Source organism: Acartia tonsa, chromosome 14, assembly GCF_053477335.1.
Source record: "Acartia tonsa isolate MP-2025a chromosome 14, ASM5347733v1, whole genome shotgun sequence".
In the NCBI taxonomy this organism is placed as follows: domain Eukaryota; kingdom Metazoa; phylum Arthropoda; class Copepoda; order Calanoida; family Acartiidae; genus Acartia; species Acartia tonsa.
Window position 1 is genome coordinate 22,396,362 of NC_137273.1, and position 25,908 is coordinate 22,422,269.

General features: G+C 37.8%; 1 protein-coding gene across 3 annotated transcripts in view; it reads right to left on the reverse strand.

Annotated features, from left to right (window-relative positions):
• Positions 1-1,025: 1,025 nt before the first annotated feature.
• Positions 1,026-25,908, reverse strand: part of Rsph3 (Radial spoke head protein 3) — a 71,776-nt gene continuing 46,893 nt past the window's right edge. The window contains exons 10-15 of one of the 3 annotated variants that reach the window (XM_080146927.1): positions 9,497-9,555; positions 6,176-6,278; positions 3,815-3,833; positions 3,312-3,381; positions 2,791-2,919; positions 1,323-2,399 (exon numbers count right to left, since the gene is read on the reverse strand). In XM_080146927.1, coding sequence (XP_080003053.1) covers positions 2,862-2,919; positions 3,312-3,381; positions 3,815-3,833; positions 6,176-6,278; positions 9,497-9,555 — 309 coding nt within the window. In that variant the 3' untranslated portion in view covers positions 1,323-2,399; positions 2,791-2,861. Of the gene's footprint in view, positions 2,400-2,790; positions 2,920-3,311; positions 3,401-3,814; positions 3,834-6,175; positions 6,279-9,496; positions 9,556-25,908 lie in introns of all 3 variants that reach the window. The other 2 variants (XM_080146928.1, XM_080146926.1) reach the window with 2 other exon arrangements.

Here is a 25,908-nt window from a genome sequence, read left to right on the forward strand (position 1 = left end):
TTTTCTTTGTTCTCCTTTAATTAATATTCTAGATATCTATCCCTTTCAATATATCCTAGGCCTGCCACTTTTTAATATTTTCTTTCTTTCCGCTTTCCATTGAATGACAAAATTTGCCTAGTTTCCACAAACTAACAGATATAGATCAGGGTCAAGTAGCTGATTTAGTACTGAGCTGGATCTTTAAATCGTTCAGTGGTGCGCTGATGATCCAGTTCATCCTGGTTTGGCGCGGCAATGTTACTCGCTGAGTGCCATTACCGCGCCACTGGGCGCGCTGATTCGCCCATTCCATTTTGATTTAAAGATTATAATCTAATAATATCTAGGTGCGCTGAACTGGATCGCCCCGATTCAGCGCACCACTAAACGATTTAAAGATCCAGCTCTGGTAAGCCTTTACAAATTTTAAATTGTCTGACATGAACCTCATTTATTGGTCAGTTCGTTCACACAGTAGGAAGGGAGGAAATGGGGATAAAAGAGGTGGGGTTATTTTTTTTTAGCTAGCTGTGAGTAGCACTTTGTTAGAGTACATGAATACCTAGGGTAATTATAATTATATATAGATTTTTCCCTCTAAATATTTTGTCAGTCAAAATGAGCTAAACACATATTTTTTGCTAAATCTAAACATGCCTTTGACTCAATTTCATTCATATTTTTGTTTAAATTTCTGAGAATTAGTACGGAAGCAACATATTATTATGTCATATTATATTATCCAATTTCATAATAATGAATAGTATCTATAGATAGAAAAATGAATTATCTTCCTAAACTTTGTGCAGCTTTCATATATTTTGTTGAAACATTAGATTTGAAAGAACGGCAGCAGTTTTTTTAAAGCAACTTTTGTTCGTAAATTAAATTTTATCGATTTAAAACTTTGTTTGATGATTCATAACAGGTCATATATTTTTGCTTTTGATGATATTTTTATTTTGCACACAAGCTGGTTTTAATTTGAGGCTTTTATGCGGCTAAGGCGCGGCTGTCGAGCCCTGAAAAAAATAAGAATAAAATAATTATACATATCTTTATTTCTTAACAATATCTTAATAAATTTGTTTTATTTACAGTTTTAACATTAACATATTTTTAAAAATACATAATGGTATGTCTAAAATATTTTTAAAGATATTTTTTTTTGAAAAAATCAAAATGAAATAATTTATTTAATAACTAATAATATCAAAATGAAATCAATTTAATAACTTAAGCTACACTATTTTAAGTTTTATGAATTTCTATTTAACTATATTTAGATGAATATATGATTAAAAATTAAATGATAGATTTTTAATAAATAATTCGTCGATTTTTAAATTATTTAATTTATCCAGTTTAAATGCATCTCTTCTGGTTTATTTTAAATTATTAAAAAAAAAACGTTCAATAATATATCAAAGCTTTTGATATAAAAACAACAAGTATGCCAACATCCATAAGTAGCGAAACACAAAACAAATCACGGATTGTCTAACGGACAAAGTTACTCATCCCAAAAAAAATAACAATCTATCTCAAATTTAATTTTCTTCCCCATATTGATAAGGATTGAAGGACGAGCGGACAGACATACACAATGTATTTTATAGTAGCTTCGTAAATAAAAGTCACATTAAAGAAAATTTTACTTATTTTCTACTTTTTTTCCTCTTAAATGTCTCATAACAACTATTCGACAAAAAAGTATTTATAGAGTAGCTTCGCAACTAAACAAAACTTGAGTTTTCCTAACTCAAATTTCTATTCTAAATCTATGTATGTAATACATAGATTTAACTCAACAATTTAAAAACATTTTGTGTACCTGAAGAAAAATTAATGTTGCCCCAAAAACAATATGTACCAAGTTTTGGGGGCAAAATAAATTTTCTCCAGGATCCATATCCATGTTCAAAAAGTAACATGAACCTGTCCTTCCGGCCATAACAAAAAATCATGTATCGCATTGTATTATAGATGATTTTCCACGAATATAAAAAAAACTCATAAATTAATTCCAGTTTTGTTTTCGTGGAACCCCCGGCTCCTCAGGGCAAACAAAACTGGAATTAAGCTTTTATTTTTATTTTACTATCCGCGGAAAGATGTCTATAATACGATGCGATTGATAACTATTACAATATCTAGCAGTGTAGTATGTTATTTGGTAAAAAGTTCAGTTTCTTGCTTTTTGTTGCATCTATTAGAGCTTTAGTTTTGGGTAAGATTTTGTAGACGAAAAAAGTTATTCATCGCATCGTATCATAAACAGTTTTCAACGGATAGTAAAAAACTCAAGTTTTAAATTTTCATTCTGAGAAAACTGTCTGAAATACGATACAATACATTATTTTTCAGTATGGCTCATAACCGGCTTAAATCCAACGGTTATGAATCGGATTCGGAGCCTGTTTCGGTATGTATTTCCTGTATTCCCTGTCAAGTTCGAACCCATTAATCCCTGTTTCCTTACACCAAATTTCCTAGAGAATGAGTGTGTTACGCGGCATTCCTAACTATCTCCGCGCGGCGCGTGGCTTGTAAACAGACAAAAGAAACGCGCACTTTTCCTTTGATTAGTCCCACGTGAAGAGCTACGTGATTGAAAATAATGTATTGCTTGAATATACATGTGCTCTGATGTGTGGAATATCTCAAATAAGCCTTCTGCTTAGTTTGACATCATAATGTGGTAAGAATTTATCTTAATTCTTAATAATAAGTGTAGTATGGTATATTTTGAAATTTAAAACAGATTAAGATTTCGAGAACGGCTAGGATAGCGTTCCGAAACAGAGCCATATTGGAAATTTATTATGAAACTTCAATAATTAAACTAAATCATTTCTATAAATTTTGATATAACCAAGTTATCTTGTCATGTATTCAATTGCTTTCAACCGTAGTTCATGATTCAACTTTTGTTCTCTGAAAAATATAATAGTTATTTTATCAATCAATATATCAACGGTTAATCCTTCTTTTATTAATATAATTATATTTCAATTACTTAAATCAATTAAATCAACTTAATATCAATCTATCTATATGCATAATAATCCATCCGATATATGTCAAAGGGTACATTCTCTCAAGAGCAATTGCCCCTAGATAAAATGACTTGCTCCTTCCAATCAAAAAACGTTTTTACTTATCTTTTTTAAAACTAGAATTAAAAATGGGGGTGGGTCGACTTCACCTCCTACCATCTAAAGTACCCATAGAGGCCTAAAGGGGCGTAGCCACAATATTATTAATATATACACATATCATTATCTATCTATCTCTCTTTTTGTGTATCCATCTATCTATTTATGTACCTAAGTATTAATTCTTCTTCTTCCTCCATTACTTCTAGAATACTCATCTCCAATGTCTTCCCTATTAAACCTTCAAGTATCACCCCAACCTAAATTTAAAGAAGATAATATAAAATGTCTTCCCTATTAAACCTTCAAGTATCACCCCAACCTAAAATTAAAGATATTATATAAAATGTCTTCCCTATTAAACCTTCAAGTATCACCCCAACCTAAAATTAAAGAAGATAATATAAAATGTCTTCCTTATTAAACCTTCAAGTATCACCCCAACCTAAAATTAAAGAAGATAATATAAAATGTCTGCCCTATTAAACCTTCATGGATCACCCCAACCTAAAATCAAAGAAGATAATATAAAATGTCTTCCTTATTTAATTTTCAAGTATTACCCCAACCTAAAATTATAGAAGATAATATAAAATGTCTGCCCTATTAAACCTTCAAGTATCACCCCAACCTAAAATTAAAAAAGATAATATATAATGTCTCTCCTATTAAACCTTCAAGAATCACCCCAACCTAAAATAAAGAAGATAATATAAAATGTGTGCCCTATTAAACCTTCAAGAATCGTCAAAAAACAACAAAATTTATTATATAGAATAAAGTATTTTCATGCTTATTACACCTAAATTAAATAAAACATGCACAGGTCTTTTTACAATTTTTCTCTACATGAAACCTCGGGGGTAAATGAACGAGAAATTGGGCTTAGAAAAATGAATTAAAGCCCAAACATTGTAAGATTTCGGGACAAATGTTGTGCAATGAAAGGGTTGTTTTTTAAAAATTGCTTTTAATAAAGTGTTAGTGTCTAGTCGATAGACTAAAACATATGACATACGATTATATTTAGTTAATATTGATTTGATATAAAAAAAAAAAATTTATGATAACTTTTGAGATAAAATTGATTAAAAAGCTTTGAATTTTATTAAGACAATTTACTTTTAATGTTCCCTAAAATTGTATTTAGTCATTTAATTTTTTTGGGGAGAAATCATTCTAGGTTAGGTTATGTAAAGTTTACACAAGCCCTACCATGTCAATATAGAATCCCAGTATAGAGCCATGACGGTTAGATCTTACAACGTGGCTAGAAATATGTTTGAAAGTTTCAAATTTTCTTTACTTATTTCAATATCCATGAGATAGGTGCAGACTTGGTGTTTTCATTGAGTAATCTTTTACAAATACAACAGGGGAACATACAGGTAGGGAGGGGATTGGACTATAAATTACACTGGTACCCAAAGTTTGTTGGCTTAAAAACTTTGGGTATTTTTATGAACTTTGGTTGGCTAAAGTGTTTAAAATTTTCACAAATAATTTTAATCTATAGAAGGGTATTTTTGTCTATTCATCAATTAATTATCTTATCCCTTAAGATCCCTGCAACTTACTACTCATACAATAGCATATGATCATAGTCTCATAAAAGACATAAAATTTTATCATTTGAAATTTTAACATATTCAATATATTAAACTGTACTTACATTGAAAAATTTAATAAAAATTAAAAACCGTTGGAATTTTTCAACAAGTTAATATTTTATATATTTTTAATGATTAATCATTTTATGAGCTGAAAAAGTCAATAAATAATTTGATAATAATTTATTATCTTTCATTACAGCTTTATACACAGGGATCTAAAGGGACAAGACAATGGCTGATAAATTGATTTACATCCCCTGTGATAATACACACAATTACCCCCTTTTTTTCTTTTTGTAGATTACAATTAGTGGTTGAAACGTTTGGACACTCAACTTAATGAATCATATAAAAAAGTCACCAAAGTAGATAAGCCAACGAATAAGAAAACTTTAATATGAACTTTGGGGACTAAAAACCAGCCCTGTGTCCATTAATTCCCGGTTTATAAAACAAACTTTTATTTTGTGCAATTTAATGTTGTTATGGCTTCACCCCAAGTCTTTAGGGGTTTCACCTTGGAATATCTTAAAATATTATCTCAGCTTCTGTTAAAGCTAGAGGGCCGAGGGCTAGCATTTTGTGTGTGGTTTCTTTTTTTTACATTTTTTTTACCAAAACCCTTTTTGTTTCCTTCATGTCTTTGGCTTAGGTTCTTTTTTGCCTAAAATGGCTGTCATGTATTTTACTACTTATGCAAGAAGTAATAGTTGTTTCTCGCATCGTATTATAAACAGCTTTCCGCGGATATAGAATGTACAATTATAAGATTAAAGAGCTGGTTTTAATCTTGTGATTGTACATTTTTATATTCGTAGAAAGCTGGATATAATACGATGCTAGACATAGTTTTTTTCGTATGGATGAAAACCGGTTCCTATCCACCGGATTCAAATGAATACGAGAAAATATATTGAGGATTTTTTTGTGAAGTTTTGTTTGATTTGAAACTAATGACAATCCATAAAATCAAAAAATCTGTAAAATTTAGTTTGTCAAAAGTGGCACCATTTTTAAAAATGAAATTGAGATGTTGATTATGCTCATCTAATAAAAATTGGTCAAGACTGACATCATATCAACTATTGATAATGACAGCTTTAATTAGAAATTGTTCAAATATTAATGATATTATGATTACATAATTAGGTTGAATTATATCGTCACAAAATTTTCATAGAGTTTTACTGTCATTAACAGGATCTTAAGGGAAAATACAATGGACGATATATATTTATGTACGAGCCCAATGATTAGAGACAAAATTACTCCTTCTGTACATTGAAATTTATTGTAGAATCTTTTGAACCAAGCAATCAACTTTCAATAAGATTCCCAAAGTTGTTAAACCAACGAATAATAAAACTTTGGGTTCTAGGATAATAAGCAGCCCAATGTCTCCTCCCTAAATGAATATGTTACCTCTTTATCAAAATTAAAAAGGTGGGGGTCGTCTGGATAAATTTGTGTCTCCTTGTCCACTCCATACTGGCCTATCTCTTCTGCTCGAGGTGTGGCTGTAGGCCTGAAATAATGCATAGTTATTCACCCGTTCAATAGTGATTAGGAGTTATTTATTGGATCGTTTTATGGACAGCTTTCCGCGGATATTCAAACTGGTATTAATTTTATGGTTTTTATTTTGATATTTAAAGAAAACTGTCTGTAATACAATGCTGTACATGATTTTTCAGTATGTCTGAGAACCGGTTCTGATCCAGCGGATATTAATCGGTAACTGGAAATTTAGTTATTTACTCGTACTCTAGTTAATTAGTTGCAAACAAACTGCACATAATATCCATTATGAAAATAATACCAACAAAAATTCTACTATATATATATTCAATGCTCATCTACTTATAGTTGGGGAAGTGATGGGTTCGAATCTCAGCCCAAACTGCGTCATAATTAAAGACGTCAAAAGTTGTACCTACTAGTGCTATGTGACCAACAGACCAAAATAAAATACTTCTCAAAAATCATTGAAAAAAATTTGTAAAACATATCTTAAATGAATGTAAATGTATGAACTTTTTAAAATTAAGTGTAAAGGTTATCAGCCCAGTAAGTTCTCGGAATACATGGATAGGCAAATGGAATCTAATTAATCCGAGTGGGGTTTGGGGGGGGGGGGCTGTTTTTCTTTAGGGGATGTACAGACAACAAGAGGTAGAAAGGGAACATTATAAAATACTACTAGTCCTCAAAGTTTTATAAACAATTTAGTGATCTTTGAAACTTTTGGGATTTCATAAATCTTTAAATCAAATAAACAAGAAGAGTTCAAATTTTCCATCAATAAATCTAATCTACAGACAGGGTAAATTTGTTGTAATAATTGGGGATATGATTCAATTTTTCATCCATTGTCTTATCCCATCCATCCCTGATAGAGTCCACATAACATTTTACATTTTTGTGTTTGCTTAGTTGGAGGTGTTATATAACAGAGTCATTAGGATTTTGAATCGGGTTCAGATAAATTGGTGCTTTCTCTAAAAGTGTCCAGCGAGCACAGAATCCCCCATATTTTAATTAAGGAATATTTTTTCTTTTTGTTCAATCCCTGCTGGGGGGCGTAACCCAACAAGGTCATAGACGTTCAAGGATTGGTGTTTATCCTCATCAAACTTTGAAAGCCCTCATTTCCATCCCGCCCCCCCCCCCCCAAAAAAAAAATCAAATTATATTAGATTGCCCCCTCAAACCTTTAAAATCCCTCATTTTACATCCCTCAAAATTAAAAGCTTGGATATTTTAGCACAATGCCTATACCCAATTTAAGATAAAAACCTAAGACAATACTAGATCTAAAGTAAAACACTAAAACCTTCCCTACCCCCAACCCCCCCCCCTTATATTTAAGTTTTTTTTAAATGGACTTTTCATAAAAAAAAGGAAGAGAATAGGGTGAAACTTTTTTCTTTTATATATAAAATCCTACTAAACCCAGCCCTCTACTAGGGTATATAGTAATAAAGTAAATATCAGAGATAAGAAATTAATTAATGCCTCCAACTATACTCTATATGTATGTATATTTGTACATGAAATATCCAGGATCACACTATTTTCTCCCTAGGATTGTGGTAAAGGGGTGTTTGTTTACCCCACTCAAACTTTCAAACCCCTCAATTTACCCTTAAAATTTAAAAATTACATTAGATTACCCCCCTCAAACTTTTAAATCCTCACATTATACCCCCCTAAAATTAAAAGCTAAGACGTCCCTGGCTACGCGGTATTGTTTAAAGTAGGGTTGGGCCGGATATCCGGCCGGATATCCGGCCATTTTCAATATCCGGCCGGATATCCGGCTCTTAAATTTTTTATACTTTACACCAAAAATCTCTGCTTTTTAAAATTTTAAATGGCTATAATTTTCTTATTATTGAAGCTAGAAGAACATTTTTTCTGAACAAGTTTAACTTTATGTAAATTTATATAAGATTTCTGAAGAAATTTTTTTTTGCTACTTTAGTATCTGGTAATTTGGCCGGTTATCCGGCCGGATATCCGGTAATTTGGCCGGATATCCGGCGTTTAAAATCAGCCAGATATCCGGTATCCGGCCAAAAAAGTATCCGGCCCAACCCTAGTTTAAAGCGCAACCCCTCTATAATCTAAGTTTGTTGGTTAGTTGTGCTTGCAGGGCTTATACCTGCGGTTCCTTAAACTTGTGTAAAATATAACCTAACGTAACCTAAAGTAATCCCCTTACTTAAATTCAATTCATTTCAAAATTAGGGGATAGGTTTCATCCATTGCTCAACTTGGCTTCATGAGGCAAATCACTAAAGGATTAAAATTCGTAAAAATGCCAGCCCAAAATAAAAGATATTAATTAAGGATTTTTTAGTAAGTCACATGCATATGATAGTTAAATAACATTTTCAACAGCCTTATTCATACAAATAAATAAATGAATAATAATATTTTAATCTAGGACAAAAAGTTCGTATGTTAATCATTTGGATTTTGTTTAGGCTTTTTAATAACAATTGAAAATTGGAGAATTTTTAACAGTAATTTTTATCTTTTCTTTATATATTTTAGTTAACAATGCAGTTTAGCTATATGTTGAAATCTTTCATTAACCCTCGGACAGACCGTAGCGAATAAACATACGGACGGATATATCCTAATCATATAGAAGCTTAGTTACTTAATTCAAATAGCTAAAGATTCTCTTATAAGAGAAATGTCAGATTGATCTAATTAATCCAGAGATCTTAAGGGATGAGACAATAGACGACAGATTGATATACAATAACCCAATTAGTTATCGTAATTACTGTTAAATAATTTGAACACTGCTAGTTTGAACCTACCAATTAATTAGGTTTTAATAAAAGCATAAAATGTTAAAATCCAACTTTGTGTTTTTTACATATAGGAGTATCGTAAGTAATAGGTATAATTTGCAGAACAATTAGCATTGAATTAATCGAAGAACGAAGCGATATTCAAATATAAAAATTTATTTTCCTTAAACTTGTTCTGTGATCTGTCATTTGTTTAGGATATTGTTGGGAAGGGGTAGGGGTTGAAGGATGCTGATTAGGATTTAAATGAACAAAACAACATTCTCTAGAATTTTTAAAAGAATTTTTAACTATCATTACTATGTTTATTATAAGTAGAAAGGAGAGGGGAATTATCTATCATACATTGCCATATCCCCATATCCCAGGAAAAATTATTATCCAGTAGCCTAATCCATGTATCACTGATACTCACGTGGTTGTAGGATCTGTCTGGGTTTCTGCATCTGCTTCTTCGGCTTTGTCTGTCAGCGTCTAAGTAGATAGATAGATAGATAGATAGATAGATAGATAGATAGATAGATAGATAGATAGATAGATAGATAGATAGATAGATAGATAGATAGATAGATAGATAGATAGATAGATAGATAGATAGATAGATAGATAGATAGATAGATAGATAGATAGATAGATAGATAGATAGATAGATAGATAGATAGATAGATAGATAGATAGATAGATAGATAGATAGAAAGATAGATAGATAGATAGATAGATAGATAGATAGATAGATACAGGGTGAGTCAGAAAAAACTGAGTTTTTCGATGTTCAGAAACAACCAGAAGAAATACAGAAAAAATAATTATATATCCTTGTTCTCTGTACTAAAGCACATCAAACTTGTAAAAGGTGTTTTTCAGTATCTCTAAAAATGCGGCCTCTATGATAGGTGTATGGTGTCAAAAAATGCCTTGTGTGAAAAATGTTGATCAAGAAAAATTTAAATAACTCATCTATTTTGTATAAAAAAATCTTAAAATTTCAATATTTATTTAGAAAATGGTCTAAGAAAAGTACTTTAATGAGTTTTAAAGGTGAAATACTTTTTGGTTCCTCACAAAAGCATTTTTAGAATACTGCAATTTGTCATTTTTTCATATTTCTTGATTGTGATGCATGTTGTTTAAAAAGAATCTTCTATAATAACGTAACTTATAGTAAAAAGAAAAAAAAACCTTTTTATTTGACAAAAAAATCTCTTAAGATAAAAAAGTTATTAAGGTTTGAATTTTTAAAATAAAAATGCCTTTTAGAAACCCTACCCTATTTGAATGAAGTTATTATGATGGATTATAACACACAAGTATAATTTGTCAAAAGGGGGCGGAGATTTTGGAGATTAAATCCAGTCTTGCACCAAATATAGAGGAAATTCAGGGGGAGGGGGTAGGAATTTAGGTAACAAGATGAAATATTTCCGGTCATGAGCTGGTTTTCCTGTCATGGAGTATTAAATCTTAACAATAGAATACAACAAAACGTTTGATTTATAATGTGATAATTTAATTTAAATAAATTGTATTTTTAAGATGTTAAATATTTACAATCTGTTGAATACAAATTGTAATAATCAAAAAATATGTTTGTTTATCTTTTTAGAATGGTAGACATTTTTTATTATTCATAAATCTACCTAAAAAGTACAAAATAATGGCCGAAAAAGTCATCACACACACTTTTTGAAATCTTTATGCTCTAAAAAGCGCCGTTGTTTTCAGAGATATTCAAAAACACCTTTTCTAAGTTTAACCCTTTACAGTCGGGCCCCTTGCCGCACCTTAATCAGTCGGGGGGGGGGCGTTCAACGCCCCCCCCTATTATCTCAGTTCCTATTAGAGCTAGAGGGCTAAAATTTTTTGTGCAAGTTCCCTGTGTTATGATGAATTTCCGACCTTAAGTAAGTCAAGGTCAATTTTCGCTTCCTTCACCCTTTTATTGAACAACCTTTGTTTTTAGGTCCTTTTTTACTTACAAATTTCAAACGGCTGTAATTTTTTTATTTTTGAAGCTAGAAGAAAATTTTTTTTCCAGAAAATGTTTATTTTTATGTAAATTTTATGTTTGAAATATCAAAACATAAATTTCAGCGGCCGCAGCTGTACTTTGCAGCTGCCAGCCGCCGCAGTCGGCGGTCGGCGGGAAAACGGCGGCGGATCTTCATGAAATTTTAATACATTATATAGACATGTAAGAAAAGCTTAAGTTTAAAATTTGAAGTCTCTAAGTCAAAAATTGCGGTCACAGGAGCCTTTTAAAGATTTCTGGAGACCTGGAGGATCAGGACCTGCAGGATCATACCTGGAACCTGAAATTGACTTGAACACCTGTATTTAATATGAGGATGTACTACTAGAGGATATTTTAGTATTTTGGTAAGATAAAATGCTTTGTTTAAGTCAAAAAAATATTTTTTATCTTTACCTGGATGACCCTGCCAGGTTTGCTGGCATCCTGTGCCCGCCAGGATGGAGATATTCAAAAAATTCCAACTCTCAGTTATGTGTCATACCCAAACTTAAAAAGTCAAGCAGTTTGGGCTCTTTATCTTTCACACACAGTGTGTTGGAATGATTTTTCTTGTATTCCCTGGCAAGTTCGAACCCATTAATTCCCTTTTCCTTACACCAGAGAATGAGTGTGTTACGCGGCATTCCTAACTATCTCCGCGCTTCGCTTGTAAACAAACAAAGGCGCGCACATTTTTTCCTTGTTGATTCCCATGTGAAGAGCTACGTGAATAAAAATAATGTATTGGATGGATATACATGCGCTCTAATCCGTGGAAGATCTCAAATAAGCCTTCCTGCTTAGTTTGACGTATAATGTGGTAAGAATTTATCTTTAATTCTTAATAATAAGTGTAGTATGGTATATTTTTACGAAGAAATTTAAAACATTAATTTTTCAACAAATAGACCATTTAACTGCTAACTTTTGACATACGAATATTTTCCTTAATTTTATTGATCATTTGAATCTAAAATTATCAATTTCTGATGCTATTTAATATGTTTCGTGCCAATTTAAAGTTTTTTAGAAATTTTATATTTTTAATTAAATTGAAATCACGCAACCTCGATATACAAAAATAATAAACCATTAATATTATGTTATTAATTTTATATTTTTGTTTTAGATGCACCGTTTTCATGGTAATAAATACACATTTGTAAACATTCACATGTTGGTCATTCGGAGGGCTTGGAGATTAAGATTTCGTGTACGGCAAGGCATGCGTACCGAAACAATGAAAACGAGACAGAACAGATGCGGCTAAGAAAATATCTGTGAAGTTTTGTGAATGTGTTGGTTGTGATACCTTACCACACACTATTATAATCGTAATCAGTACAGTTAATTATTGTGACAATCATGGGTCCTAAAAAGAATAAAGGCGCTCAACTGGGACTACGGCTGCGCCCAGCCGTCGAGGCCCTAACCAGTGAACTAAATAAAGTGATGAAGTTGGTCAGTGAATCTTCAGAGCTTGATGTTAGACATTTCACTAAGGAGTCAATCCTTGTCCATGACAAGTTCGAGACATTCGATAGCATTATGGTCAGTTTTAGCAAGCTTGGTGTGAGAATCCAAGAGCTTGAGGAGTTTAGTGACATTTATTCTAATATAATTACTGTGCAAAAGGATTATAACGCTCTGAAAGATGCTCTAGATGCTATGGAGGAGCTCAGTGACATTCAAAGTGTTGTTGATTTAGTTGGTGATAATTTGCCTGACCATAAGGCTGAACTATATGATCGTTGCATAAAGATTGTGAAAGTTATCAAAGGGTCATACTTTCCCTTACCAGAACCAATTATAAACACTTTGTCTGCTTTGATGAAACGGCTGGCCGAGGTTAAGCTTGAACCTGTGAAGCCGCCTACAACGACGGCGGGTGCTTCGACAGCATCGCCATTTGTGTCGCCGTTTGGCACACCACAGTTCGGCACCGGTTCTATATTCACGCCAGGATATATGAATCGTGTCGACGAACGTCTTCTTCCAAGCTTTGACGGCTCAGAGTCAGCCTACGTAAGTTTCAAGGACAATTTTAAAAAGCTTACCGTAGGACAGGACCCGTCATATTTACAGTTATTGTTGAGCAGTGAAAAGGTTTGCAAAAATAAAGAGTTGAGACTTCAGTTAATTCAGATTCAATCGCATGAATCTCAATGGGCTTACCTCGACGCACGTTTTAAGTCCAAAACACGTCAGATGCTCTGCCTTTTCAACCAATGGGAGAAGAAGCCTAAACCGTCGGACTCCAACCAGATTGTCACAGTCTTAGCAGAGTTTGGTGGTGCAGTTAGCCAGCTCGAGCAGCTGACTAAAGATGATGATGATGAGGAAGTCACCACAAGCCAGTGGTTGACCATTATTCTTTTGGAAATGTTATCCAAAAAGTTGCCACGTGATTTCCAGGACAAGCTCAACCTGGCGTTGGGCTCGATGGATACCCCAAATATTCCTAAGCTGTTGAAGATTATAGAGGAACAGCGTGGCGCCATTTTGATGAGGTGTTCAATCGATGTAGACACCCCCTCCAAGAAGAAAGGTAATCCTGCGGCCGCAGCTACAGCCGTTGGTAAACCTGGGTCTCCAGCTAAGACCAAGAAGAAACAGCCTTGCCCGTCGGAAGGTTGTAACTCTGATCACCTGTTGTTTAAGTGCTCCAAGTTTAGGGATATGTCTGTTCCTGAACGCAAAGTCTTCATCAAGAAGATAGGCGCCTGTTTGCTCTGCTTACAAAAAGGGCATCGGGTGGCCGATTGTCCCAGAGCCGATAAGCTTGGCAGCTGTACCATTGACAGTTGCAACCAGCCTCATAATTCATTATTACATGAATCAGTTGCTAGTGGACAAGTTGCGGCAGTGTATGAATCACTGTTTAGCAAGAACAATTTTATGCTGATGTTGCAGCAGGTCCCGGCGTTGGCGGCTGACAAACGTCAAGTCACCGTCAATGCCATGTGGGACAGTGGAGCAAATTTGACGTTGATTTCTAGAAGCATTGCCAAGAAGTTAGAGTTGCCATCAACTGGTCGCACAGCTACTATTTCTCTGGCAGATGGAAAGAGCCAAGCATGTCCTACAGTCAAGATTTGTTTGGTTGACCGCAACCGGAATTCACATATTCTGGAGGCGGCGGTAGTGCCCAGCATTGGTACTGAAGAAGGGTTGCGTTCTATTGATCCTACAGCCGCCGCCGATATTTTCAACATGAAGCCTGATAATTTTTCTATGGTCGACGGCAAGATTGATGTTTTAATCGGCCATTTAACACCAGCTATGTTCCCGTGTGCAGATAAAATGGTTGGTGATTCTAGACTGTACAGAAGCCTATTTGGTACAGGCTATTTAGTTGTGTCTGCAGATGGCAGGACTGTTGCTAATCCTGTCGCCTGTAAAGCTGTGAAGTTGGAGGTCAGCAAGATGGAGTTCCTGAGTACTGAGAGTTTGGGAATACAGCCGCCATCAATGTGCAGCGGTTGTAAGAACTGCCGTCATTGCGCCGCCATAGCCGCCGGGCAGTCCGCCTTGGACGTGCGTAAGCGGCAGCTGATTGAAGAAGGTCTGACATTAGATCTTGAGAACCATATTTGGACGGCCTCATATCCCTACAAGCAGCCGCCAAGTGTGTTATTTGACAATTCAGAGCAGGCCTATAAGATCTGCTTACGTGACCGGCAGAGAATGATTAAAAAAGGTGAATACAGCACCTTCTGCCAAGTGTTTCAAGAAGCTGTGTCTCGTGGAGTGTATCAGAAAGCTTCGCCAGAAGACCTAGCTTATACTAAGCCCGTGTATTATTCGAGCCTAGTCTGCGCATATAAAGAGTCTATTTCCACACCGTTGAGGATATGCGCCAATTCTAGCCTCTGCTGCAAGGGGCTAAGCCTCAATAGTATTATGATGGACGGCCCAGTTCCATTATATACTCTGATGCACAATCTTATCCGGTTCAGAAGTTATAAGTGTGCATTCGTGGCTGATATTCAGAAGTTCTACAATTCATTATTAGCTACCTATGAAGATTCTCAGCTGAAACGTGTTTTTTTCGCTGATACAGTTGATGGAGAGCCAGAGGTCTACCTTACCAAAACCATCAACTTTGGTGAGGCCTTGGCTGGAGATATGGCCGTGACCGCCCTCAGACTCACTGGTCGTATTTTTGGTGGACGTTCCCAGCAGGATGTTCAAGATGTTTATGGATCTGAGAAGATTAGAGGTTGTGACGTTGTAGCCCAGCAGGATGTGTGGAGAGATGTTCAGCAACCACTCAGTTCTGAATTTGTTTTGTATCAAGATCCTCCATCGGTCAAATTGGAGACTTGTACTTACGTGGATGACTGTTTGAGCGGTCATAACAGTAAACCTGAAGCTGTCCAGCTGGTCCAAGAGCTGGAGGATATGATTGCACCTGGCAATTTCAAGTTTAAATCCGTTGTTTATTCTGGAGATGATGTTGACAGTGTAAAAGTTCTGGGCCTCGTTTGGGATCCTAAACAGGATAAGTTGTTCCTACCTGTCAGAGCCAACCACGGCGAGAAGATTAAGGGTAGAAAGTTACTAGAGGATCTGGACCTGGAGGACCTCTGGAGAAGTCTACCTGAGTTGATAACTAAACGTGAAGTTTGGAGAATTGTGCAACAACTTTATGACCCAATGGGTCTAGCAGCGCCATTGCTGCTTAAGTCCAAGCTTTGTCTGCGCTCAGTTTGCATACATGGATGTAACTGGGATGATGTTATACCTGGAGAGTTGAGGTCGGAGCTCGTGTCCAGCCTCCAGGACCGTTCGGCACTTGGAAATGTGTCGTTCAGACGTTCGATGGTTCCTGATAAGCCGTTGGGGCTTCCAATGCTTGTTGGTTTCTGCGATGCATCTAACCAGGCCTATGCAGCCATCACCTACCTGAGATGGCCAGTTCCTGGAGGATATGATGTGGTTTTGTGTTGCGCCAAGTCACGTGTCGCACCAGTGAAGATTGAGTCTATTCCAAGGTTAGAAATGCTTAGTTGTCTAATTTTGGCAAGGCTTGTGGATACTGTTGCCAGAGCCCTACCTTTCAACATTTCTGGCAAAGTGTTTTTTAGTGATAGCAGCTGCGCCCTAGCTCAGCTATCCAGTGACAGTGTTATGTTAAATGTTTTTAACAGTCATCGTGTTTCCGAGATACAACAGTTGACGAGCCCTGAAGATTGGAGATGGGTTCCAACCCAACACAACAATGCCGATCTGGCGACGCGTGGTTTGTGTACGATTGAGGATGTACAACCTGGATCTACATACCAGGAAGGTCCAAGCTGGTTGCGCCTGGAACAGGACCAGTGGCCCGTTAAGACGGCGGGTGAGGTAAATGCATCCATTCCCGAGAGCGAGCTAAATCCCAAGATGGCGAAGCTCAAGGTAATGTTCACACAGGTAGTGGACAATGATTTCTGGAGGTCCCTGGCAAGAAGGACCTACAGGCAGGCAAGGAGGACTGTAGCCGCAGTTCTTAAGGCTGCCAACTGCTTTAAAACGCTGCTTATCAAGAAACGTGGCGTTACAACAATTGAGGATGATGTTAGCAACAATGATAGTTCTAAGCATTATGAGAACTATACTTTCACAAATACATACATGGATTCTGTTTGTGACCTGTTTTTGACTTCCTTCAACCAAGAGAAGGAGATGACCATGGACGCCGAGGGGAAATTCGACTCCCTTCAACCGTATCATCACAAGGTCCAGGTTTGTTGGCCCATTGTGGGTCATGATGGATGTTATCCTCTTAGGACATTTACAATATTGAAAATGTCCGGGAGAGGAGATGAGGCTCTTGAGGCCGCTGCTGGAGGCCCCAGGAAGATTATGAAGGACAGCCCAGGTGTTGTCTTGCTCAGCCGCCACAACAGGCTGGCGCGGCTCATCCTTCAACAGTCCCACGATGAATTGGGGCATGGAGGCCATCGTAAGACGTTGGCGCAAAGCCGCAGGTATGCATGGATCACACATGGCCGCATGGAGGCTATGAAAGTGGTCAAGAGTTGTGCTGCATGTTCCATTGAATATGCCAAGCGTTCGAGTCCCGCAATTGCTAATATTCTGCCAGATCGTGTCGAGCCCTCTGTGCCCTTCAAGGAGGTGCATATGGACCTTGCGGGGCCGATCGAAGTTACGAAGCCTGGCGTTGGTACCAGGAGTTCCAAGACCAAGTACAAGGTTTGGTTGTTGATTGTGGCCTGTAGATTTACACAGGCTGTGTTTGTTGATGTGTTGACTGATTATTCAACTGAAGCCGTGCTGGTCGGCTTGAGAAAACTTCAGGCGTTTTACAATATGCCTAGAAGGGTTACCACAGACAGAGGCACCAATATGGCCGGTGCCAAGCGAATTATGGATGAACTTTTGAAGGATACCCGAATGCATTTTGAATGGCATCTGGTGCCCACCGCAGCACACTCGTTCGTGGGTACTGTGGAGAGGCAGGTTGGGCTGGTCAAGCGTGTGTTGAACAAGAAGTTGGCTGGTGCTACTGTAACCTTCAATGATTTATTGGTGTTGTGTGCTGAGACTGCAAGAGTCCTGAATTCTAAGCCATTGACCTATGCCACCCAAGGAGATGACGTCAATTGCTGGAGAATAATTTCACCTGCTGATCTGTTAGGCGGCAGGACCAACGATGCAATCTGCACCTTTGAGACAGGTTGTAAAGAGCCCATCACCAGGAGGCTGGAGAACTTGGAGGAGTTGACCCGTCAGTTCCATCAGGTGTACAAGGAGCAGCTCATGCCTGAGCTACTCAAGTCCGTCAAGTGGCGCAGCAACAAGGTGCTGCTCGAGCCGGGAGACGTGGTGCTAATCGACGATAGCACAAATTTGATGAAGAAGTTCAGATTGGGGCGTGTGGAAGAAGTGCGCCCAGGTGGGAGGACCGTAGTTTGCAAGTTCAAATTATCAGATGACGCAGCCGCCACGAGTAACGAGACTTCCGCAAGACGTCTGCTCAAGATCAATCTACCCAAAGTTTAGTATAAGTATCGTTCTTGTTTAACTTTGAATTTTATTTTTACGGTAGATTTATCAGATATTTTTTTTCGAAAGACAAAAAACGCAAATTTTGACTCAATTTCGTTTAAACTTTCAAATCGACGCAAGATTTTTTTCATTTGAAATGCAAACTTAAGTTATTTATACGTTTACGCAAGTTTTTTCAATGATTTAAGTCTTTCCGGGACCTAGGATTTTTTTCGCGGAAATTTTCCTAGGTACCTACGCAAATACGAACATTTTTATCCTTGTTTGATTGAAATTCGATATGATAAAAAGTAACACAATGAGATTTTTTACATCATATAAATATTTCTTAAGATTTATTATAATCACATAGATAATTTAATATTACATATATTAAAATTATTTCTAATTACCTTTTAACCGATGTACCTAAAGAAAAATGCAGATTTTTTTCGCCTTGAATTAAGTAGATTCTTTGAGTTCGAAGATTTAAGCTTAATAAGACCGCTCTATAGTGTATCTTAGCTCTGTTACCTCGGCCAGACATACTACAGAACGGCAAAACTAAAGCATAAGATAATTTTATTTTGATTGCTTTGATTGATGATTCTAAAGTTTCTTGAATTATTCATGATTCTTTTAATTTTTGATTTGATTTAAACATCACTAATTATGTTTATTTTCAGTTGATGGAGCCCTGCGCCAGAAATCCTGTCGGAAATTATGCAGTTTCAAAAAATTGTGATGGAAAGACATAACGTCCGTCAGGATAGCTGGAACATGGCATTATTAATATTTGAAAGATTGGTTAGTTTGTATCTTGAGGGGTTCATTCTAACTGAGGCCCCAAATTGCCTTAATTTTGACTGTATGAATATGTACAAGTTGCTTTCTTCTTAAAACAGAGAGAAATTGCAAACTCAGCATTTAGAGAAGTTCTTTTCTTATAATTGAGCTTTTGTTTTATTTTGGTAATTTAATTTGCATTTTTCAATTGCAATTTTATTTTACGCAATTTTGATTCACGAAGATTTAAAATTATGAAGTTTTAATTTTCCGATGTTTGATGATTTTTACAGTCATATTTTATTTAGATTTAAGTATCTATTTTATTAAACATGTTAGATTTAAGGATTTACCTATCTTATCTAAGAATGTCTAGATGTAAGCCCGAGTATTTTTCCGCTGGAGAAAATGCTTAATTTTGAGAAGTTTTTTATGAAAATTTTACTTTTCTTTTTTAGCAAAAAGATTTAGTAGAAAAAATGTCATTATTTAATCTTTCTTTCTTTTGATTAAAAGTTTGAGTTGATTATTTAATTATTGATGCGATTTTTAATATAAAAATCATTTGCCTATTATTATGTAGGTACCTAATCAAAGTTTAGGTACTATTGATATTAATTCATGTATTCGCAATTTCATGGTCTGTAATTCTAACTTTAATTGAGATTATGAGGCCATGATTAATGAGATGTGTGAGTGGTAAATGTGCATTTCATGAATGTTGAATGCTTTTCCCATTCCTTATTCCTATCCTTATGTGGTAGTGGAGTCGGTTTGAGTTATTGTGGTGTTCGTAAGTTACCATAATTAATTTTAGGCCAGATGGCCATGCCATTTTAAACTCTTGTAATTTATGCATTATGAGATTGTGATTTTGTGGACACTGTCTGCACGCATGATGTTAAGATGAGTTATTGTGTTCGATTCCCAGTGACTAGACGGGTGTGTGTTGGAATGATTTTTCTTGTATTCCCTGGCAAGTTCGAACCCATTAATTCCCTTTTCCTTACACCAGAGAATGAGTGTGTTACGCGGCATTCCTAACTATCTCCGCGCTTCGCTTGTAAACAAACAAAGGCGCGCACATTTTTTCCTTGTTGATTCCCATGTGAAGAGCTACGTGAATAAAAATAATGTATTGGATGGATATACATGCGCTCTAATCCGTGGAAGATCTCAAATAAGCCTTCCTGCTTAGTTTGACGTATAATGTGGTAAGAATTTATCTTTAATTCTTAATAATAAGTGTAGTATGGTATATTTTTACGAAGAAATTTAAAACATTAATTTTTCAACAAATAGACCATTTAACTGCTAACTTTTGACATACGAATATTTTCCTTAATTTTATTGATCATTTGAATCTAAAATTATCAATTTCTGATGCTATTTAATATGTTTCGTGCCAATTTAAAGTTTTTTAGAAATTTTATATTTTTAATTAAATTGAAATCACGCAACCTCGATATACAAAAATAATAAACCATTAATATTATGTTATTAATTTTATATTTTTGTTTTAGATGCACCGTTTTCATGGTAATAAATACACATTTGTAAACATTCACATGTTGGTCATTCGGAGGGCTTGGAGATTAAGATTTCGTGTACGGCAAGGCATGCGTACCGAAACAATGAAAACGAGACAGAACAGATGCGGCTAAGAAAATATCTGTGAAGTTTTGTGAATGTGTTGGTTGTGATACCTTACCACACACTATTATAATCGTAATCAGTACAGTTAATTATTGTGACAATCATGGGTCCTAAAAAGAATAAAGGCGCTCAACTGGGACTACGGCTGCGCCCAGCCGTCGAGGCCCTAACCAGTGAACTAAATAAAGTGATGAAGTTGGTCAGTGAATCTTCAGAGCTTGATGTTAGACATTTCACTAAGGAGTCAATCCTTGTCCATGACAAGTTCGAGACATTCGATAGCATTATGGTCAGTTTTAGCAAGCTTGGTGTGAGAATCCAAGAGCTTGAGGAGTTTAGTGACATTTATTCTAATATAATTACTGTGCAAAAGGATTATAACGCTCTGAAAGATGCTCTAGATGCTATGGAGGAGCTCAGTGACATTCAAAGTGTTGTTGATTTAGTTGGTGATAATTTGCCTGACCATAAGGCTGAACTATATGATCGTTGCATAAAGATTGTGAAAGTTATCAAAGGGTCATACTTTCCCTTACCAGAACCAATTATAAACACTTTGTCTGCTTTGATGAAACGGCTGGCCGAGGTTAAGCTTGAACCTGTGAAGCCGCCTACAACGACGGCGGGTGCTTCGACAGCATCGCCATTTGTGTCGCCGTTTGGCACACCACAGTTCGGCACCGGTTCTATATTCACGCCAGGATATATGAATCGTGTCGACGAACGTCTTCTTCCAAGCTTTGACGGCTCAGAGTCAGCCTACGTAAGTTTCAAGGACAATTTTAAAAAGCTTACCGTAGGACAGGACCCGTCATATTTACAGTTATTGTTGAGCAGTGAAAAGGTTTGCAAAAATAAAGAGTTGAGACTTCAGTTAATTCAGATTCAATCGCATGAATCTCAATGGGCTTACCTCGACGCACGTTTTAAGTCCAAAACACGTCAGATGCTCTGCCTTTTCAACCAATGGGAGAAGAAGCCTAAACCGTCGGACTCCAACCAGATTGTCACAGTCTTAGCAGAGTTTGGTGGTGCAGTTAGCCAGCTCGAGCAGCTGACTAAAGATGATGATGATGAGGAAGTCACCACAAGCCAGTGGTTGACCATTATTCTTTTGGAAATGTTATCCAAAAAGTTGCCACGTGATTTCCAGGACAAGCTCAACCTGGCGTTGGGCTCGATGGATACCCCAAATATTCCTAAGCTGTTGAAGATTATAGAGGAACAGTGTGGCGCCATTTTGATGAGGTGTTCAATCGATGTAGACACCCCCTCCAAGAAGAAAGGTAATCCTGCGGCCGCAGCTACAGCCGTTGGTAAACCTGGGTCTCCAGCTAAGACCAAGAAGAAACAGCCTTGCCCGTCGGAAGGTTGTAACTCTGATCACCTGTTGTTTAAGTGCTCCAAGTTTAGGGATATGTCTGTTCCTGAACGCAAAGTCTTCATCAAGAAGATAGGCGCCTGTTTGCTCTGCTTACAAAAAGGGCATCGGGTGGCCGATTGTCCCAGAGCCGATAAGCTTGGCAGCTGTACCATTGACAGTTGCAACCAGCCTCATAATTCATTATTACATGAATCAGTTGCTAGTGGACAAGTTGCGGCAGTGTATGAATCACTGTTTAGCAAGAACAATTTTATGCTGATGTTGCAGCAGGTCCCGGCGTTGGCGGCTGACAAACGTCAAGTCACCGTCAATGCCATGTGGGACAGTGGAGCAAATTTGACGTTGATTTCTAGAAGCATTGCCAAGAAGTTAGAGTTGCCATCAACTGGTCGCACAGCTACTATTTCTCTGGCAGATGGAAAGAGCCAAGCATGTCCTACAGTCAAGATTTGTTTGGTTGACCGCAACCGGAATTCACATATTCTGGAGGCGGCGGTAGTGCCCAGCATTGGTACTGAAGAAGGGTTGCGTTCTATTGATCCTACAGCCGCCGCCGATATTTTCAACATGAAGCCTGATAATTTTTCTATGGTCGACGGCAAGATTGATGTTTTAATCGGCCATTTAACACCAGCTATGTTCCCGTGTGCAGATAAAATGGTTGGTGATTCTAGACTGTACAGAAGCCTATTTGGTACAGGCTATTTAGTTGTGTCTGCAGATGGCAGGACTGTTGCTAATCCTGTCGCCTGTAAAGCTGTGAAGTTGGAGGTCAGCAAGATGGAGTTCCTGAGTACTGAGAGTTTGGGAATACAGCCGCCATCAATGTGCAGCGGTTGTAAGAACTGCCGTCATTGCGCCGCCATAGCCGCCGGGCAGTCCGCCTTGGACGTGCGTAAGCGGCAGCTGATTGAAGAAGGTCTGACATTAGATCTTGAGAACCATATTTGGACGGCCTCATATCCCTACAAGCAGCCGCCAAGTGTGTTATTTGACAATTCAGAGCAGGCCTATAAGATCTGCTTACGTGACCGGCAGAGAATGATTAAAAAAGGTGAATACAGCACCTTCTGCCAAGTGTTTCAAGAAGCTGTGTCTCGTGGAGTGTATCAGAAAGCTTCGCCAGAAGACCTAGCTTATACTAAGCCCGTGTATTATTCGAGCCTAGTCTGCGCATATAAAGAGTCTATTTCCACACCGTTGAGGATATGCGCCAATTCTAGCCTCTGCTGCAAGGGGCTAAGCCTCAATAGTATTATGATGGACGGCCCAGTTCCATTATATACTCTGATGCACAATCTTATCCGGTTCAGAAGTTATAAGTGTGCATTCGTGGCTGATATTCAGAAGTTCTACAATTCATTATTAGCTACCTATGAAGATTCTCAGCTGAAACGTGTTTTTTTCGCTGATACAGTTGATGGAGAGCCAGAGGTCTACCTTACCAAAACCATCAACTTTGGTGAGGCCTTGGCTGGAGATATGGCCGTGACCGCCCTCAGACTCACTGGTCGTATTTTTGGTGGACGTTCCCAGCAGGATGTTCAAGATGTTTATGGATCTGAGAAGATTAGAGGTTGTGACGTTGTAGCCCAGCAGGATGTGTGGAGAGATGTTCAGCAACCACTCAGTTCTGAATTTGTTTTGTATCAAGATCCTCCATCGGTCAAATTGGAGACTTGTACTTACGTGGATGACTGTTTGAGCGGTCATAACAGTAAACCTGAAGCTGTCCAGCTGGTCCAAGAGCTGGAGGATATGATTGCACCTGGCAATTTCAAGTTTAAATCCGTTGTTTATTCTGGAGATGATGTTGACAGTGTAAAAGTTCTGGGCCTCGTTTGGGATCCTAAACAGGATAAGTTGTTCCTACCTGTCAGAGCCAACCACGGCGAGAAGATTAAGGGTAGAAAGTTACTAGAGGATCTGGACCTGGAGGACCTCTGGAGAAGTCTACCTGAGTTGATAACTAAACGTGAAGTTTGGAGAATTGTGCAACAACTTTATGACCCAATGGGTCTAGCAGCGCCATTGCTGCTTAAGTCCAAGCTTTGTCTGCGCTCAGTTTGCATACATGGATGTAACTGGGATGATGTTATACCTGGAGAGTTGAGGTCGGAGCTCGTGTCCAGCCTCCAGGACCGTTCGGCACTTGGAAATGTGTCGTTCAGACGTTCGATGGTTCCTGATAAGCCGTTGGGGCTTCCAATGCTTGTTGGTTTCTGCGATGCATCTAACCAGGCCTATGCAGCCATCACCTACCTGAGATGGCCAGTTCCTGGAGGATATGATGTGGTTTTGTGTTGCGCCAAGTCACGTGTCGCACCAGTGAAGATTGAGTCTATTCCAAGGTTAGAAATGCTTAGTTGTCTAATTTTGGCAAGACTTGTGGATACTGTTGCCAGAGCCCTACCTTTCAACATTTCTGGCAAAGTGTTTTTTAGTGATAGCAGCTGCGCCCTAGCTCAGCTATCCAGTGACAGTGTTATGTTAAATGTTTTTAACAGTCATCGTGTTTCCGAGATACAACAGTTGACGAGCCCTGAAGATTGGAGATGGGTTCCAACCCAACACAACAATGCCGATCTGGCGACGCGTGGTTTGTGTACGATTGAGGATGTACAACCTGGATCTACATACCAGGAAGGTCCAAGCTGGTTGCGCCTGGAACAGGACCAGTGGCCCGTTAAGACGGCGGGTGAGGTAAATGCATCCATTCCCGAGAGCGAGCTAAATCCCAAGATGGCGAAGCTCAAGGTAATGTTCACACAGGTAGTGGACAATGATTTCTGGAGGTCCCTGGCAAGAAGGACCTACAGGCAGGCAAGGAGGACTGTAGCCGCAGTTCTTAAGGCTGCCAACTGCTTTAAAACGCTGCTTATCAAGAAACGTGGCGTTACAACAATTGAGGATGATGTTAGCAACAATGATAGTTCTAAGCATTATGAGAACTATACTTTCACAAATACATACATGGATTCTGTTTGTGACCTGTTTTTGACTTCCTTCAACCAAGAGAAGGAGATGACCATGGACGCCGAGGGGAAATTCGACTCCCTTCAACCGTATCATCACAAGGTCCAGGTTTGTTGGCCCATTGTGGGTCATGATGGATGTTATCCTCTTAGGACATTTACAATATTGAAAATGTCCGGGAGAGGAGATGAGGCTCTTGAGGCCGCTGCTGGAGGCCCCAGGAAGATTATGAAGGACAGCCCAGGTGTTGTCTTGCTCAGCCGCCACAACAGGCTGGCGCGGCTCATCCTTCAACAGTCCCACGATGAATTGGGGCATGGAGGCCATCGTAAGACGTTGGCGCAAAGCCGCAGGTATGCATGGATCACACATGGCCGCATGGAGGCTATGAAAGTGGTCAAGAGTTGTGCTGCATGTTCCATTGAATATGCCAAGCGTTCGAGTCCCGCAATTGCTAATATTCTGCCAGATCGTGTCGAGCCCTCTGTGCCCTTCAAGGAGGTGCATATGGACCTTGCGGGGCCGATCGAAGTTACGAAGCCTGGCGTTGGTACCAGGAGTTCCAAGACCAAGTACAAGGTTTGGTTGTTGATTGTGGCCTGTAGATTTACACAGGCTGTGTTTGTTGATGTGTTGACTGATTATTCAACTGAAGCCGTGCTGGTCGGCTTGAGAAAACTTCAGGCGTTTTACAATATGCCTAGAAGGGTTACCACAGACAGAGGCACCAATATGGCCGGTGCCAAGCGAATTATGGATGAACTTTTGAAGGATACCCGAATGCATTTTGAATGGCATCTGGTGCCCACCGCAGCACACTCGTTCGTGGGTACTGTGGAGAGGCAGGTTGGGCTGGTCAAGCGTGTGTTGAACAAGAAGTTGGCTGGTGCTACTGTAACCTTCAATGATTTATTGGTGTTGTGTGCTGAGACTGCAAGAGTCCTGAATTCTAAGCCATTGACCTATGCCACCCAAGGAGATGACGTCAATTGCTGGAGAATAATTTCACCTGCTGATC